Source organism: Zootoca vivipara, chromosome 5 (assembly GCF_963506605.1).
Source record: "Zootoca vivipara chromosome 5, rZooViv1.1, whole genome shotgun sequence".
Lineage (NCBI taxonomy): Eukaryota > Metazoa > Chordata > Lepidosauria > Squamata > Lacertidae > Zootoca > Zootoca vivipara.
Genome location: NC_083280.1, coordinates 20,797,364 through 20,816,549, shown reverse-complemented (window position 1 = coordinate 20,816,549; position 19,186 = coordinate 20,797,364). Strand labels below are relative to the sequence as shown.

The window sequence follows — 19,186 nt, the reverse complement described above, 5'->3', positions numbered from 1 at the left end:
TAGCTAAAGGGCTGTCACGTGGAAGATGGAGCAAGCTTGTTTTCTCCTGCTCTGCAGGGTAGAACTCAAACCAATGGCTGGAAGTTACAACTCCATTTCCTCAGGGTCTTGCGAAAGAACAATGTTAAACAACAATTGATTACCTCCTTCTACCGGTCCACAATAGAAAGCGTCCTCTCATATTGTATCACAGTGTGGTACGTTGGCTTGACAGCCACAGACAGAAAGTCTTTACAGAGGGTGGTGAACACAGCACATGATATCATGGGCTGTCCCCTGAGCCCGCTAGATGACATCACAAGGGATTGTTGCCTTAGGAGAGTGAGATATAGAAGTATAATCAGTCGTACCAACAGGCTAAAAAACAGTTTCTACTGACTTTCGGGGTTGGTGTGTTGTGCGACAAGCACACAGAGTGCAATGAGATTGAGTGTTTGGGGGGGGAGGCTTGGTTAATTTCATTGTACACAGCTTGTACATAGACAATAAAGGTATTATTATTATTAAATGAGATTCTGACTAAACATCTGACGTAAGAGCTGTGTGACAGTGGAACAGACTCCAATGAGAGGTGGTGATCTCTCCTTCATTGGAGATTTTTAAGCAGAGGTTGGATAGCCACCTGCCATGTATGCTTTAACTGAGATTCCTGCATTGCAGGGGGTTGGCCTAGATGACTCTTGGGGTCCCTTCCAATCCTTCAACTCTGATTCTATGAAAATTTTAACACAACAAATCTCTTCAACACCCCCCCCCCCCAATTTTAGAAATGCAGCTGCCAACATTTTCACCTTTGTACTTGTAGAGAGTTACAAGACTGGAGTTGTGCATGTCTTGTGGCACTGATCCTTGTTCCCAGCACTGCAAGTGGAGGCCACAGAGGTGTGCTATGAGGGATATACTGAAGCTGGCTTTCAGCATTTCTGTTGGGATTTCTTCCTTTCCAGGGTACTTGTCTGAGAGTTGATGGCATTCTTCAGATCATCAAGGGAGGGAGGGGCACCCAGCTCTTCCAAGACAGGAATGGTCTGGATACTGTTGGATCGCTGTGTCAGTGACCATCTTTTCCTGCGAGTACAGTTCTTGATAGTGCACTGCCCATTGCTTCATCTGCTTGCTGCACTCTGTGATAATCTCTCTCAACAAAGTTTTCAGTGCTTTGGGGAACAAACATTTTCCACCCTGAAATTTAATGGGTTTGTTCCAGGCCTGTACATCTCACAAGTCCTTCTCCGTAAAGAAAAGACATGTTTTAGTTTTTAGGTACTCATATCTTTTCATGCTGTATACTGTGAAGAAACTACATTTGCAAGAAAATTCTGAGGAAATAAGTTCACTAAAAGGTTAGGACAAGAGAATTATAATTTATCTTGTTCTGCACAGCATGGAAATGATCTGCTTCTGTTCTAAATATTGAGTGCAGATAGTCACAAGCTCTTAATGCTGAGATGAGATGTGCTTGCTGTTTCCTTTACCCCTGAATTAGATGCATGCAAAACAAAAACGTTTTAGGAGAGAAAACTGGAAAATGCTGCACTTTAGCTGCAGTTAATAAATAAAAATTATATAATTGGTGTTTGTGCTAAGAACACTAAATCTGCACTCTCTCATCCTTACTAATCTTTAAAAAGATCTCTATTTGCTTCAGTGTTTAATATAATTATATATAAACCGACTGGGCTCATTCCATTAAGTAAACAAGGCCTGCTCTATATTATATGAAGAAATTAGTTTCCATTTGGGTTTTCTTTTGTATTCATGTAAGTTTTAAGTGCTTAAATTATCAAGGTACTGTATATTGTATCCAAAGTCAGCTCATGTAGCTGAATTCCACTTTTGCAACAGGGCTTCCTCTTCCTCCCCTCGCCCCGCATAACTTCAAATTTTGCTCCAGAGGGTTGGGGAAACAGATTTTGTGGGTGGGCAGAAGAAGGAGAGCAAGTCCAGTTGCATGAGTGGAATTTTGATTGCACAATCTGTTGTCTTTTGAACAATTGTTAGGGGTGGCCATGTTAGTTGGCTGCAGCACAAACGACAAAGAATCTTGTAGTAACTTGAAGACTAAAAATTTTTTTATGCCATAAGCTTTATTGGATCTGATGAGATGGACTGGGGTCCATGAAAGCTTAGGAGATTTGTGAATATTTAAGGCCGGGATAGGGCACCTGTGGTCCTCCTTGTGTTACTGCACTACAGTTGCCATTATTCCTAAACATTGGCCATGCTGTCCAAGCTGAGGAGCCTTAAGAGTCCAGCAACATCTAGAGGACCACAGGTTCCTCATCCCTTTTTGTTGTATGTTAAAAGCATTTTTATTACCTAAGGTTGTTAATGCGAGCTGTTCCATTCTATAATCGAAAATCCAAAATATGATGATGATGATGATGATATACAACAACAACAACAACAACAACAACAACAATGTATATCATCATCATCATCATATTTTGGATTTTCGATTATAGAATGGAACAGCTCACATTAACAACCTTAGGTACTAAAAATGCTTTTAACATACAACAAACAACAACAACAACAACAACAACAACAACAACAACAACAACAACTGTCTTCTCTGGGTGACACCTACCTGCAACCATAGGTCTGGCTGTTGGTTTGTTGTGTTCTTAAGCCATATTCCCAGTGTAGTTTACAAAAGAGAATGAAATAATTAAAATATAACTGCAAACAGAAGACACAACTTGGATAAAAGAAGCTTAAAACAGTCAGCAAGATTCAAATTGCTTGGGAAAAGAAAAACGTCTAGTATTGTCCAAAGGACAATACCGTAAAATAGATGCCAGTCACACCTCTTTGGCAAGAGTTTTCATCGACATCATGGACTGGTTGGACACAGAGGAATGGTAGGAGGCACCAGCTGTGGTCAAAGGGAGTGGTCAAAGGGAGAAGAGGGTTGAATCCTGGGAGGAGGCTGTGTCAGAAGCTGAAGAGGTAACCAGGTTTAGTGAGCAGGGAGAGTCTGTGATGGAGAGAAGTGCAGAATCAGAATCAGAATCGGAGGCAGAAGCTGGAGAGGAGGGAGGCCAGTGTTAACTTCACTTACTCTTTGTGATTTATTGTTGGCTGGCTCCCTGACACTCAGATGACAAGACGGTCCTTACTTTGGTAGCTACTTGCCTAATTGTAGATGGTGGGGGCATGTGCAAGAAGTCCTCCATTGAAGATACTGTATCAGGAGGCAGGGTGGGGTGGCAGCACTTACCTGGCCTCCTCTCAGTGGAGGCCTCTGCTGCTTGCCAGGAGGGAGAATGGGATAGGCAAAGTAGTGCAGAGGATGCAGTGATGGAGCCAATAGGTGTGTTTGCACAGTGCCGACCTCCCTGGACAAGTTGTATGAGGAAAAGGTCACATAGGATTTTGCTGCTGTGGTCTGAAGGGGCTATTTGCTGTGAGTAATAGTAGGGCAACAAAACAGGGAAGCTATGTAAGAGATTATGGGTGAATGTGGTAAGGTGTGTGTGTGTGTGTGTGTGTGTGTGTGTGTGTGTGTGTGTGAGAGAGAGAGAGAGAGAGAGAGAGAGACTATCATATATCAATTTTAATTAATCTGTCAAATTTTTGAGTGCAAGTTTCTGTTGTGTGACTATACACATACACATTTATCATGTTATCAACTCTTGTTTGTGTATCTGAGGAGCTTTATATTGCTTGTAAAAGCTTATGAAACTATAAACCAGTTTGTATTTAGGAGAGCATGACATTTTAACTTTAGAACTTATTTGTTAATTGGTTTCCCCAACTTGTTGCTGATTTGGACACATTCTAGTGGAACTACTGCTCGGTAAAAATATTTTATCTATTTATGCTTATATCTCTCACCCAGCTTTTAATTGTAGGGTAGATATCTAGCCTTTCCGTGTTTGTGCCCATGTGAGCTATTTAGAGGATCTTTGTGGCTTGGAAACTATGTAAGTGAGCTTACTGAAAATGCTATTGACTAGCCATCTGGGCAACTGGATTTTATATTTAAAACAGTAAAAGACAAAACAACCAAAAATGTACAGTTCACTCACATTTGAAATTTTGCTTAGCAAGGTATCAAATACAGTGATCATATGCACATAAAAAGTTAACTTGTATAACATTCCTTCTTGCTGCGTGAATAACAAACTCAGCAACAATTGTTTTAATATAGTTTTGAACATCTTGTGATGAAAAGTGCAACACCTAGAAATTTGTTTATAGACAATCAAAACTGCATGAATACAGTTTCTCTTAATGCAAATTCCAAAGCAGCAACTAATGAACGATATCTAAAAACACAGACCACCCAGTGCTCTTTTTCTAGAAAGAGGTGCCAGAACTCACCATGAACACCTCCCTTGTTCTGTTATAATGGCAATAGAATCCACCTGAGAAGTGCCAGAACTGAGTAATAATGGACCGTAATCTCTATGAAAGTCAAAGCCTTTCTCAACCTGTGGCCACTTGATAAGATCTATAAACTTTGTCGCCACTTCTAGAAGCTATCAAGTAAGCGGTTAGTTTGTTAGCAAGTTAAAGTAGTAGATTTACAATGACCTTGATTGTGTGTAAGTGGGAGGACACCTGTATTCATAGCTGCCAAGTTATCCCTTTTTAAAAGGGATTTTCCATTATGCTGAATAGGCTTCCTCGCGAGAAAAGGGAAAACTTGGCAGCTATGCCTGTATTTCATATCTGAGTTAACCAGAGTGTCTGGAGGCAGTTGGAGGATGGATGGCGGCTAACAGATTGAGGTTGAATCCTAACAAGACAGAAGTACTGCTTTGGGGGGACAGGATGCTGGCAGGTGTGGGGGATTCCCTGGTCCTGAATGGGGTAACTGTGCCCCTGAAGGACCAGGGGCGCAGCCTGGGGAGTCATTTTGGACTCACAGCTGCCCATGGAGGCGCAGGTCAATTCTGTGCCCAGGGCAGTTGTCTACCAGCTCCACCTGGTACGCAGGCTGAGACCCTACTTGCCCACAGACTATCTCACCAGAGTGGTGCATGCTCTGGTTATCTCCTGCTTGGACTACTGCAATGTGCTCTGTGTGGGACTACCTTTGAAGGTGACCCAAAAACTACAACTAATCTAGAATGCTGCAGCTAGACTGGTGACTGGGAGGACCACACCTTATTGGCTCCTAGTACATTTGCAAGCAGAATTCAAAGTGTTGGTGCTGACCTTTAAAGCCCTAAACCAGCAGTCAGCAAAGTTTTTGTGGCTTGGGCCGGTTCATGGTCCTGCAGACGCGCGTTGGGCCACAGTTTACGCACGTACACACATGCGCAAACGTTATTTCCAGTGATCTGGTCAGCGTCGTGGAAGGCCCCCACTGTGCTCCGCGCTGGTTTAGCGGCACGCACGGGAGCCGACCGAGCGGGCGGCGGGGGTCCATGGGTCGGTTAAACGGTCCCCATGGGCAGCTTGTGGCCCATGGGCCTTAGGTTGCCGACCCCTGCCCTAAACAGCCTTGGCCCAGTATACCTGAAGGAGCGTCTTTCCCCCCCATTGTTCAGCCAGGACACTGAGGTCCTCCTCTGAGGGTCTTCTGCTGGTCCCCTCACTGTGAGAAGTGAGGTTACAGGGAACGAGGCAGAAGGCCTTCTCAGTAGTGGCGCCCTCCCTTCAGATATCAAAGAAATAAACAACTCCCCGACTTTTAGAAGACATCCGAAGGCAGCCCTGTATTGGGAAGTTTATTAGATCAAAAGACATCCAGGAAAAACACTGCTTACTATTTTTCACTAGGTAACCTCAGGGTAAACCTACATTTTACAGAAAATTATCCATTTAATGAAAGTGTTATATAAATTTTTAGGTAATAGGTAAGCCTTTGCAGTTAGAAGATGTGGAGAATTTTGTGGAGATGTCATGAGAGTTCAGAATCTGGTACCAGTTGAGATTGAAATAAATGATAGTGTGTATGGATTATGAAGCTGGAGAAACTTACCTCATCTAGGACATTATGGTCTGGAATAAACTAACCTGGCACACTTGCGGAAGCCACACAAGGACTCCCACTAGCGCAACGCGAGTTCCTCCATTTCCCCTTCCCAGTGCCGCCCCCAAATCTGCTCTGGAGTGTCAGGAGAACACCCAGAACAGCTTGCATTGACAGAATGATCTGAAGAATGCGATGTTGAATTCCATGTTGACCCTTTATCTGAAAACCATGAGAAGATAGCAGTGTCTTCTTGATTATTGCGTCGCTTTGTAATATTTGTTATCTAATATTTAAGCTTCCTTTGAAAACTTTTCAGCTGATATTCATCAGATTTATTGACGGATTTTTCAAATACCTTATTACATTATTATACCACTACAGTACATTGTTGGCACTTCACCATGGTTCCAAAAGCTGTTTTCTCCTAATATCTGAAAACACGTCTTCCCTTTATTTTGTGGCTGTAACATATGCAAAAATCCGGCTAAAAAGCAGAAAAATAATACCATATGTTAAATTGTTCAATAAGGATAATGGAGCAGTCGTTAATGCTTTTATTTAATATAAAGTTTATGTTCAGCAATTGTTAACTTTCTATTTAATGAACAATAATTTATTACATCTCTTTCATGTTAATGGTACTTACAGAACTATATTTTTTCAAAAATTAAAACTTAGTAGAATCTTATTCCTTCAAATGTTTTGTTGTCTTTATGAAGCAGCTTAATAAAGTGGAAGTATTTGTTTAATATGATCCATTTTTTAAAAATGTGTCTAATTCATTCTACTGTGCCAAATGTTTTTAAAACAACAGACTGAGGACCTGAAGGAATAGAGGAAATGAATGGACACCAATGTGTCCAAATATCTCATTTTGCCTAAAAGCAAGTGCCGGCAGATAAATGCCCATAAAGGGATTTTTTTTCCTTAAGCCCCGTGGATTATTATTTTTTTTGCAACTTTTTGTGTGAGTTAGAAATGAAAACCATTCATCTAGTGCCCCAAAGAACGGCCTTATTGAATGGAATAACAGTGTAATGTACCATTGAAGGCAGGATTGAAAGTGATTATCTTGTTAACTCTTGACAGTTACCGCCAGCTTGAAATAGAACTGGCAGGCTTGATTTGCAAATGAATTACAGCTTTTTCATTTTGTGCCAGGATCATCTTTTTATATTCTGATATGACAGATGCTATGTTCCCTGCTTTTGTTTCTCTTCAGTTTTATACTTGCAAATAAAAAACAAAAGATTATGATAGTAATTTTATTTGCATCTTTTCTCTAGGAGTTTATTCTTTGTGAGGAAGTTTTTAATCTTATATTTTATGTACATTTGTTTGAGAATACTTATTGTTACTGGCAGAATGAAATTCCATTAGTTTTAAGAACAATAGTAATTAGGTGAATGTAACACATAAACATTCTGAAAATGGAAAATCAATTAGTCTTTTACACTTAAAATGTCAGTTTTAAATGTAATCCACTGATGGTACTGCTTATTACTTGTATCTGAACAAAACACCCAAGTATATCCCCACCACCATTGTTTTACAAAAAATTTGATACAAAAGTCCATATTTTTTACCTGCTTTACCCATCTCGTTTTATTCATCTGCCCATAAACACAGATGGTAGGGTATTAGATAAAATAATTGCCAAACACTTCTTATATATACACCCCATGCTAAACTATGGTTTATTGTGATGTGAATGAGCCCAAGGGAGGCTTCTTCTCATTCTCTTCTTCAGGAGGCAGTCGGAAGCCTTTGTTTCAGTTTTTAGTTAACTACAGTTTAACGTTACATCTGAACACTAAACTGTTGTTAATCTTAACTGTGGTTTGTTGAAACAAACAACCCAGCTTCATTGCTCATGGTATGAAGTTTGCTGGTTTCAGACAAACCAGAATTAAGATTAACCACAGTTTATCATGTTTGAGTGATACAGTATATGTCAAGCTGTTGCTACTAATAAAAATCGAAGTGAAAGCTTCTGAACTCCATGAGGCTGCATTGAATGCCCATGGGTGGGTGTGTTGGAGGGGGTAGAGCATACCAGCCCAAGGATTGCCTTGGTTTATTTGCATTATAACACGATTCCCTTTGTGACATCAGAGTGCAGCTACTGTACTTACTGAATTAAACAAAAACACTCTCCCCCCACCCAATCTTTCATCCCTGGAATTGGCAAGTTTAATAAAAGTTCCAATTTATATCAAATACATGACAACTAGATTGGTGGATGTGTTTAATATAGTAGATATCTGCAGAATATCTTGGACATTGTTGGGACCTTTTTGATAGTCATAAAGGGCACCAATAAGGTAAATGATATTCTGTAGATGAGGTGGAGGAATGTGCATTGGAAAGTGGAGGCTTACTGTCCAAAATTTGCTTCCTGGTTGCTGCAATGCCAGTGAAGTTTCAGAGTTGTGCTCTGACCCTCTTTTTTAATTAAATGCTAAGGTGAAGGACTAGATTTTCAGTGTAAAGTTGAAAACCAACAAGTTTTTTTCCTTTAAAAATTGCATCACAGGCAGATTGCTCCTTGTACTTTCTAGATGTCTGGTGTGTTCTACTATTCTGTCTAGATAGGTGTGGCTTTCAATTGTGTGTTGCCTGCTTCTTCAACATCCTTGCTAAGGTTCCTGACTTTGCATTCAGGATAACTTCCTTCCAGGGTTATTTATTTTGGGATCATCATGTGCAGTGATTTATCCTTTTCTTCTTTCGTTAGAGCTATTGCCTACATATAGAAATGAAATGAAATGAAATAACATCATTTACCTTCAACTTTGACCTAAGCCCCATCATAGTTTGCAAATGCTTATGTCATGAATAGGAGCAATAATTTGCACAGGTGTATATGGTACTATATAAAGCCCTTTTGTTGCAAGCTCCCTTACATACCAGTGTTTGGTTTTGTCCTGTGGACCATAATTAAACATGGGATGTGGTTGATTTTTGTTAGGGCACTGTGGCAGGGTTGGTTTCGCGCATTTGGCAATGGACTGGGCAGATATGCCGAAGGTTAACTGTTAAGTAAACTTGTGGCTTTAGCTTTACAAAGTACTCTGCACTTTGGAAGGTTTCCATCAGCCAGTTACTGAAATAGAGATCCATATTCATAGACGTGAGGATTATAGCCATCATGACCATAGCTTGTTATTTCTGTACACAAATGCAGCTTATATTTCACAGCTGTGTATAAATGTGTGCATGCAAACGCCAAGAGATAACAGTGATCAGAAATGACAAGGTTTTCTGCAGCAGTATTTCAGTGTTTAGGAGAATATTATACTTGGGTTTGCAGTATAACATGGTTACTACCATTGAATGAAGCTGCTCATCCTTATTGTGATGAATTTGGAGATACACAAAAGGCATCATTTTACCATTGTTACTTTGCATTCCTTCTTTTATACACATGAAGTATTTCTTACTTACAGCGATTAGGCCACCTTCTGAATCACTATTATATATGAAATACTATTTTTATTGGGTTGTATTCAACTAAAACTTACTCAGTGTAGACCCATTGAAATGAATGAACTTAGTTATGTCCATTAATTTCACTGAATACCAGTCATAGTCTCTGGTTTACTGAACTGCATTTTCTAAGCCTAAATTGTTATACATCATAGAATTTCTACACCCCTTAGTTGTATGTATCAATTTATATAAATATGAATCTATATTTAAGAATTCTGCATCTCTCAACATTCCTGCATATCTGCATGTTTATGGCTTGTTAATTAATGTTTTCAAGAATTGAATTTTACTTTCTATGATGTTTTCTCAAGCAAGTTAATGTTAGCTTTTGCAGTTATGCCAGATCTTGTAGTTTTCTATACTATGCCTGAACAGTTTTAAACTATGATCCCGTGGAATTATTAATATTCTGTTATAGGCTGTTGTGGACCTGGTGCAACCAGTTGAATGCAGTGGTTGCCTCTCTCTACATCCTATGGATTTTTTAGGAAACATCTCTTAGTTTTGTAAAGCCATGAACACATAACAAAAGCATGAATATAGGATCTCTGTGAATGAAAATGAGAATAAACTATAACAAGCTTCAAAATATATTATAGCTGCCATCTACATCCCAGCAAAATCAATGGAATGCTCCTATGCATTTAATGATACTGGATTCTTACCCACTGTATTTCAGTTTCTAAAAGCTTGAGAGACCAGCTTAGATATAGCTGGGGATATAGTATAGTGAATGTGTAAAACCAGTCTTTGTACAGAACTTACATATTGATGATTATATACATTAATGTTGGCAAGTCTTTCTTTTACTGTCTATTTTAAAGCAATTATCTGTGAGCAATAATAAATCTATTGTTCTTCTTGCTCAGTTACTTAGCCTGATTTTTAGTCACTTTAAATGCTTTCTGGTTGTAAAAAGAATAATTTGTTGCATAGAAGTCTCACCATAGTTTATGATTCTTGAAAAGCACCAGAAACTGTTGTGACAACAGTTCCTGGGTAAGAGTGCAACACTGATTGTGTAATTATCTCAAGGGTTAACACTTGGATCTTAAGAGCAACTCCGGCTCATAAGGGGCTGGATGTAATTTCTGCTTTTTTGTCTTTGAATGACAGACTCCATGCCCCAACACGTACTGCTTCTGAAGCTACCCTCATTTTTGAATGCACTTCTCCCATCCAGTGTAAAAAAATGGTTTTTTGACAAAATCTAAAGTCTCATTGGATCTCTGTTCACGAGTCTTTATATTCTAGCCCCTGGCTACAAGTGTAAATTGTGTGCTAGCTAGGTTTTACTAGATAATCTTCATTTGTTTAAGTTTCCAAATTACATATTCAGCTGCTCCAACAGAAAAAAGGCTCCCAAAACTGCTTGCAACTGCAAGCAGCTATATAATACGTGAATCAAATTCATAGGGTTGGAAGGAAAGTTGTATTGAAAGTGACAGGTGCCACAAAGTTTATTTAGGACAACCTCAGATGTGTCTGTTAGTCTCATAATGTTTGCCTAATATATGTTCAGCTACAGCACTTCCTGCTTTAGAACCTTGTGTTACACCAATATTACTCTCTGTGCTCCTTCAACTACAAATTGGATGAACAGACAGTGACACTTTTTCAATATTATTACATTAAACCAAGTGGATTTTGATTGATAACCTAATATTCAACTAATGCAAAACATCAATCATGGCAAGTATATTAATTATTTAATATTGCAGTCTAATTCAGAAATCGATGTGCTGCATGAGGGGAAGGGAAACTCGCTGTTCCCAGAAGACTTAAGACAGGGAATGATTTTTTTAAAAAGACCTGCTATATTCTCGTGTGTTAGCTCGATGCTAATCTTTATTCATTTGCCAATAATCTCTTCCCATTTTCCACTTCAGGACCATTTTATCAGTTTTGAGATCTATAATTGAATTAAGTCTGCTTTCAGCACAGAGCAAAAAGAGTTGCACAAATATTGATGAAGTCATGACAGGGACAGCACAGGAGACAGACCACTGAAGAGGACAGATTTGATGCCATTAGCTGGATGCTCCCTGTATCAGTGACCTAGGCCCTGCTTCCTAGCAATTAAGTTCATTAGGACCTTTGGCACCAAACAGTATAAATACAGGGCTTGAATTCTCTCTTAATAATGCATGATGTGGTAAAGCAACTTTCGATTATTATAATAAGCGTTTGAATCCAACTTTTTCTGTGATTATTTTTTAAAAATGTAAGTTAGGCAAGTGCACATATTTGCTTCAGGGTTGTTTTTTAGTGGGCGCCTGAATAAAAAGTGTTACTAAAATATATACTGAACCCTCTAGAACGTATTTAAATAACAGTACAGTTAGGATTGTGCCTGTACAGCACAGTTGTAATTTGCAGTTACTACTGTACTGTAATCACATATTTGAGTCAATCCAGTGCTGGAGTTTTCTTATTGTAATTTGTCCGAGTGGCAAATCATGCCTATGTACATAGTCTAAGCCCAGCCCCTTATCCCTTTTCATCCAGAGGAAACGACATCCTTCAGTGCTGCCTCTAGACCAGGCATGGTCAAACTTGGCCCTCCAGATATTTTGGGACTACAACTCCTATCATCCCTAGCTAACAGGACCAGTGGTCAGGGATGATGGGAATTGTAGTCCCAAAACATCTGGAGGGCCATGTTTGGCCATGCCTGCTCTAGACCTTTTTATACCCATTTCCCAGCCATGTCTCTTTACCATACCCAAAGCTTCTCCACTTTATGGCTGTGAAGTTCAACTGAGTATTAGAAGTAAGGCTCCTTTAAGTCAGCTGTCCACCTGTTATGCCACTCAATATTCAGTAAGAGCTGTTTGACAGTGTACAGTGGGGTTGTGGACTCAACTTTATTGGAGGTTTTTAAGCAGAGGTTGAATGTCCACCTGTCATGAATGCTTTTGTTAAGATTCCTGCATTGCAGGGGTTTGGACTAAATGACCCTTTGGGTTCCCCTTCAAGTCTATGATTCTGTGATTCTATTCCCTGATGAACCTCCTTACTAACCTTGAAACCTGCCTTGTCTGGATTGAGCTTCACCTGCTACCTCTAGTACTTCACAGATTACAGAGACCAGGTCAGAATCTCCACTGCTTCCTTGGAATCAGATGAAAAGGAGAAAGGGTTAGGTGGGATGGAGAGAAAGAGCAACAAAGGGCACAAGAGGGAACCTTATTGGATACCATATGCCAATGGCCATAGCATCAACTTGCTATTCAGAAAGGCTCAGACTGGCATAAAACAGTGCACCCAGATACCATTCTACTGTAGTTGATGACATAAAAAGCATCTCAGAGGGCCAGCAGAACCAACAGAGAGGCGCTCCTTGTGTACATCAAATTAGCTTCTTCTTCTGTATGTATGTGTGTATCTATTCAGATGGTGTTAGAAATGTGTAATTTGTAATAACTATTTTAGTTTGATGTTGACAATACTTAGTTGTGTTACAGTATGCTTGGGTAGAGGAAACAAATATATGCACACGAAAGCTCATACCTTTGACAAACTTAGTTGGTCTCTTAAGGTGCTGCTGGAAGGAATTTTTTTATTATTTTGTTTCGACTACGTCAGACCAGCACAGCTACCTACCTGTAACTACAAATATATGCCTTAGTATACCTTCCTCACTGCATTTGTCTTGTCACTCAATTAAATAAATCATCACATCATCCATTAATATTATGCATTTTAGTTGATTAATGTGCAAATTTATACAAATTAAATCTTAATATTCTGAGTAACTCATAATGATGAAAAAATGGAATTGTGCAAGACTGCCATTCTGCCATTTATAGTATTTATATTTTCTTATAATTATATTATTATTTAAACAATTCATATATTAAAGCAAACATACTCGGAAGAGTTTCTCTCCTTTTTCAACTTTCCAAGTTACACATAAATAATTGCAGACAAAGGTTTGGCATCTATTTATAACTTTTTGTTCTTCTGTTACAGGGATGCTGGAAACATCAAAGCTGGATTAGAACATCTGGTAAGTTCTAATTTTCTCTTGAATATTTGCATCATCTTTGATATCTGCATTCCAAATGAACACTTTTGAATGAGCTTTGAATACCTTGAATTGAGAAAGTCAACCATTTCCCAGAGGGTCAGCTTACTGTTATTATGTGAAGGCACTTACATTTTCATTTATCTTACGTTTCAAGGGATTTTAATTTTTTTAAATTACTTTTTTTTTTTGATGTAGAGATGAAATGAAATGGACTGTAATCCTTGGATTGATGATTGCCTTAATTATAAACAAAAAGTTGTTTGGTGTTGGATTTTTGGCATATCCTGATCTGAGAACAGTAAACTTGTACTTTAAAACACATTCAAATTTTGCATGCATAAATATGGCATTTCAGTAATTTGAGATCTCTGAAATAAGTACACAGCTTTGTTTTAACAATGCCTTTATATTATGAATTGTGTTGACATTTACCATAAATTCTATTAAGTTCTAAGATATACAGTACAGTACACAGAATTCAAATTATTTAAGTAAGCATATTGTAATTGTGAGTAAAAGCTTAGTGTTATATACAATGCTATTGTTGTTACCCAGAAAATAGCTTATCTCCCAAGTTTACGCCAATAATACTCAGAAACGTAAGGAGTTAGGAGTACAGTGTTGTTTATTGCAATAGGTTACAGTCGTATCGTTCCGCAAAACTGCAACCCTGCCTGGTGGTCCAGGCAGTAGTATTTCTAAAATTTCAAGCAAAGCATTTCAGTTCCCACCAATCATATACAATACATCCTTACTTCATTTCATGTTTAATACACATATGCAATTAGCACTGGCAATTTCTGCTGATTAAGTTCTGATTCCCACCATGTTCTGTTATATTGTGTTAGTGTGCATGTTGGGAACCTGTGTTACGTGTAGCCATTTGCACCATGTAGCAATGGGGAGCGGGGCGGGGTGTGTGTGGCAACTTGCAAAATAATCAGTTCCATAAAGTAACAGGCTACCATAACTTCTCTATTAAAAGCACACTCAAGGATTTACGGGGGTACACATTATCACATTTATTGTGGTCCTTTGGGCTTGTTGTTGTTTAGTCATTTAGTCGTGTCCGACTCTTCGTGACCCCATGGACCATAGCACGCCAGGCACTCCTGTCTTGCACTGCCTCCCGCAGTTTGGTCAAACTCATGTTCGTAGCTTCAAGAACACTGTCCAACCATCTCGTCCTCTGTCGTCCCCTTCTCCTAGTGCCCTCAATCTTTCCCAACATCTACTACTGCCACACTATCACAAGCTTGATATATGTCACGTAATCTGTTAATAGTTATTATGAGAATGTTACATTTTAATGACTACTTGGATCCAAAGAACTTTAGCCAGAGTTCCTTTCAGACAACTGGACTTTCTTGTCCACTTCTCACTTCAGCCCCCTTGTACCTTATTAAAATAAACTTCTGAGGGGCAGGGGACTCTCAAGAATTCTTTGTAAAGTTGTGCAGAAGTTATTCTGTTTGTGTATGTGTGAGAGAGAGACAGAGAGAAACTTGATGGATATATGAGCTAGCCCTGCTACCTTAACTAGTTGAAGTGCCTTCTGCTTGACCAAGAGGCTTTTTGTTAAAATTAAAGATCCATTTTGTTTGTGTGCGAGTTTTCTCTCCCGTTCAATGTATAACCTGATGTGGATGATTTATTTGGTTTATATCCTACCCTTCCTCCTGAAGTAGCCCAGGGTGTCAGATGCCACAATTAAAAAAAACATAGTTCAAACAACAGCTAAAAACCTTTACAATTTTTTTTTGAAAAGACAGTCTCAACCAGTGACCTCAGGGTTAACAGGAATTGTGTATTCCAGCCATCAAATGCCTGGGTAAACAGGAATGCTTTTAAATTTCTTGTTACAGGTAGGTAGCCAGCCGCGTTGGTCTGCCGTAGTCGAAACAAAATAAAAAAATTCCTTCCAGTAGCACCTTCAGGTATCTGAAGAAGTGTGCATGCACACGAGAACTCATACCAATGACAAACTTAGTTGGTCTCTAAGGTGCTACTGGAAGGAATTTTTTAATTTAAATTCCTTGTTAAAGTCAATAATGAGGAAGACAGATGGAACTCAATCAGGAGGGAATTCCACAGGTTGGAAACTACCATTGAAAAGGCCCTGCCATCTACCGTAGGCAGGCCCCATTGATGCAAACACTAATCATTGTTTCAGTGTATCTGAAGAAGTGTGCATGCACACGAAAGCTCATACCAATGACAAACTTAGTTGATCTCTAAGGTGCTACTGGTAAAGTTGACTAATGTAAAGTAGGAAATTATAGAACAGTAGTAAATTATATAATTTTGTTTATTTTAGACCTGTTAACTCAATAATATTAGGTTCTGTTACTTTTCTAAAATACAGATAACTGGAGACTTTCAAATGCCACCATAGTATCATGAGTTTATTTTGGGAATATGTTTCTGATGTGCTTTTTTGACAAAAAAATGAAGAAAAAAAGTTCTGATTTTGGAGAATTGGTCTTCTGTCATGAGCACCTGGGAGAAAAAGCTTCTACACTCATACCTTGGGTTACAGCCGCTTCAGGTTGTGTCTTTTCGGGTTGCGCTCTGCGCCGAACCCGGAAGTACCGGAATGGGTTACTTCCAGGTTTGTGTGCACATGCTTGCACAGAAGCACTAAATTGCGCTTTTTGCATGCTCAGAAGTGCCAAATCGTGACCCGCAGGGGCGGGTTGCGAATTCTGCGGGTTGCAAATGTGCCTCCCGCACGGTTCACGTTTGCAACCCGAGCGTCCACTGTATTGTGATTTCAGACTGTTGCTCCTCAAGTGTAAATAATCACTTAGACAAGTCTTTGGGAGTGTTGTATCAGCAATGGGCCTTAGAGATGAAGGGTTATAATTAATTTTTTAAGAATAAAATTGAAAACAATTGAATTTGAGTGATACTAAGATTAGCTAAAGTATTATCCTTCAACTGTAGTAGATATTCCTGGTTAGTTCTTTACCTCTATATTTTTCTCTGTTAATAACAGTTGAGCCATACCTTTTTCTAAATGGAAAAATTGATCTTCACCCTCTCCTAGTCAGACATTTTAGAACAATGACCGACTCGTCCTTGTGGTCAAGAAAAGAAATCTCACAATTTCAGGAGTGGCAGACTGTCATTAATAGCTTATTAGCCCTTGAGTGATTAGTGTATAGTCACTGCCTTTCAGCAATGTAGACATTCCTCTTGTAACATGTTAATCAATAACCACCAAGATGGGCTGCTGGGCAACATGCTTCATGTATCTTGGCCAGTAAAAGTATCCATGAGCTTCATTGCTACTGGAACAGATAGGATTGATCAACCCATGCACTCATGGCCCTATAAACGTCTTCCTGGGTTTTTGTATGTATTATATAATTTTTATTTGTGTATATGGCTTTTGTTCAATTGGTATGTTTTGGGCATTATCCTGGATGGAAATCCTAGGTAGATAATAAAGACACCCCTCACTTCCTTTAGATTAATCATTGTCAAAGAAAGAAAACCTGAGATCTTAGAGCACTCTTGAAAGAAGTTTAAGCTTTGGTGAGTCTCCAAGAAGCAGACAGCGAGTTATAGGGGCAACCCACACAGGGAAAGAAGGAGGGAGAAGTTCCACTGTGAAGAAGAAGCACTTTGCTGGCTACAGCCCAATGAAAGTAATTATTAATTACATCTAAAAATACCTGACTACAGCATTGAATGAAATATATGAGAATTATGGATATCAAGTCCCAAGTAAAACAAAGTTAGAGCTCTTGAATACTTTAAATATAAAGAAAAGACATTTTTGTGATATAAAAGGAACTCTGTGTATCAGCATTTGTAAGAAGGAAGAAAATGTTTTTGGAAAATAAAGGATTTTTTCAATATAAAATGTAATTTGGCATAAAAAGGTGTTAAGAAAATTAGGCACTAATTTTCTAATAAGGTAATTGTTTAGCTAACAGCATCATTACATGTTAAAATTGTTTAATTTATTTATTTATGAATCTCTTACATTCTTGGCTATCACTACCACATACAGTTAATGCATTTTTATACCCCAAGCAAACTGCTCACATGAATTATTGAAATAGTCATTAGATGTTGTTTGCAATGTTAATGTGCACAAATAATTTTATTTAGTAGATCTTTTATAGATTTTGTTTGATATGGTGTTGATGTTGTATTATACCAGCAAGTTCTCTTGGAGTTCACTGGAATAATAACAGCATTTCCAATGTTGTATAGTAACTTTTTAAAAACAATGTGATGCACAGAGACACTCAGCTTCATTTAATTGTCCTTACTGAGATCAATAGGTGGTCTTTTCCATATCCCACTTGTCAAACCGCTTGATTTTAGTAAGTTACCAGTGGTTTTAATAGCAATGAAGTGGTTTAAATAATTGTATTTCAGTCTATTAGAAGATTTCAGTTTATTGTTTTATTTTATTTATTTATTTAAAACATTAGTGCTCCTTTACAATATGGAACAAATGCAAATATCCAGTTGCTAAAGTCAGCAAAAGATATTATAGAAAACATTTCCACTTCCCTAGAACTTGACTATTTTTATGGGAAATTGTCTAAATGTTCAGTTATTTCAGGGGTTGGACTTGGTTATCCTTGGGGGTACCTTCCAACCCTACATTTCTTAAGATTCTGTGATTCCACGATTCCATTATAGGCAGCATCTGACCTGATATCATATAATGGAGGTTCATGGAACATGAAACACAAACATTGAGGGAGCTTGGGCCCAAGAGAAAGGAGTCTGCGAGATATGTAGGTCCCAGGACGTGGTTTTGAGTTGGTTTGTTTCAAACAAACCTATACTTAGCATTAACTGCAAATTAGACACCTTCCAAAATTAGGAAAACGTACCGGTAACACTAATAGTAAAAACTAAAACAGATTGCAGCTGGAAATAATAATAATAATAATAATAATAATAATAATAATAATAATAATAATAATAAGCTTTGTAAGTATAACAGTGTGTTAAAGTTAATAGGTAACTAATCCATGTGTACTTTCTGCAAATTGCCACTCCCTTTCTCTCACTATACCGAGCCTGTAGCCTTCCAGTCAATGGCCTCCAATTCCCATCTGCCCCAGTCAGGGATGATGGCAGCTATAGTCTTAGCAACATCTGGAGAGTTACAGGGTCCCTGCTCTAAAGGATATTCTGGTTGTCATGCTATACCCCACCCCAAGCTGCATATTACTCGCTTTTCCACCACTTGATTGAATGATTATGCAACACTTGATTGCAGCTGCAGGCGTTTCCTGAATGAAGGGCCTTGTATTCAGAGTGATGTGGTAGCTCATTCACACATGCATCTTGCAGTTATCAAGTGGTGGGCAGCCATGTATGAACCAGGACCCTGAATAAAACATACTCTGTCAGAAAACTGTCACTGGCAGAAAACATACCTCTATTTTTTAATAACTTTGAAACCAAGAGCATCTTATCATTCAAGTGCAGCTAATACCTTCCACTCGGGTCTGTTGTTTCCTTGAAGGAGCGGGATCCTGCTCTCATATATATTCATATAAATTCATATAATCTATATGAATTTCTTTTTATTTCAAGGAAACTTCTGTCATGGAGAGAATTGTAAGTTGTCATATGTAATTGGCTAGCATGAATCCCGGGGTTCGGAAAACACTTGCACCCACCTCTTTCAGTGTTTTGTAATACACACCCGTCTGCTATGCTCACTATATTCCTGAGAGACTCGGTTGAGG

General features: G+C 38.6%; 1 protein-coding gene across 2 annotated transcripts in view; it reads left to right on the top strand.

Moving 5' to 3' along the window:
• The window catches only part of RSRC1 (arginine and serine rich coiled-coil 1), a 160,593-nt gene that overhangs the window by 54,552 nt on the left and 86,855 nt on the right, over window positions 1–19,186 (top strand). For both annotated transcript variants that reach the window (XM_035133475.2, XM_035133474.2), the window contains exon 5: window positions 13,400–13,436. In XM_035133475.2, coding sequence (XP_034989366.1) covers window positions 13,400–13,436 — 37 coding nt within the window. The remainder of the gene's footprint in view (window positions 1–13,399; window positions 13,437–19,186) is intronic.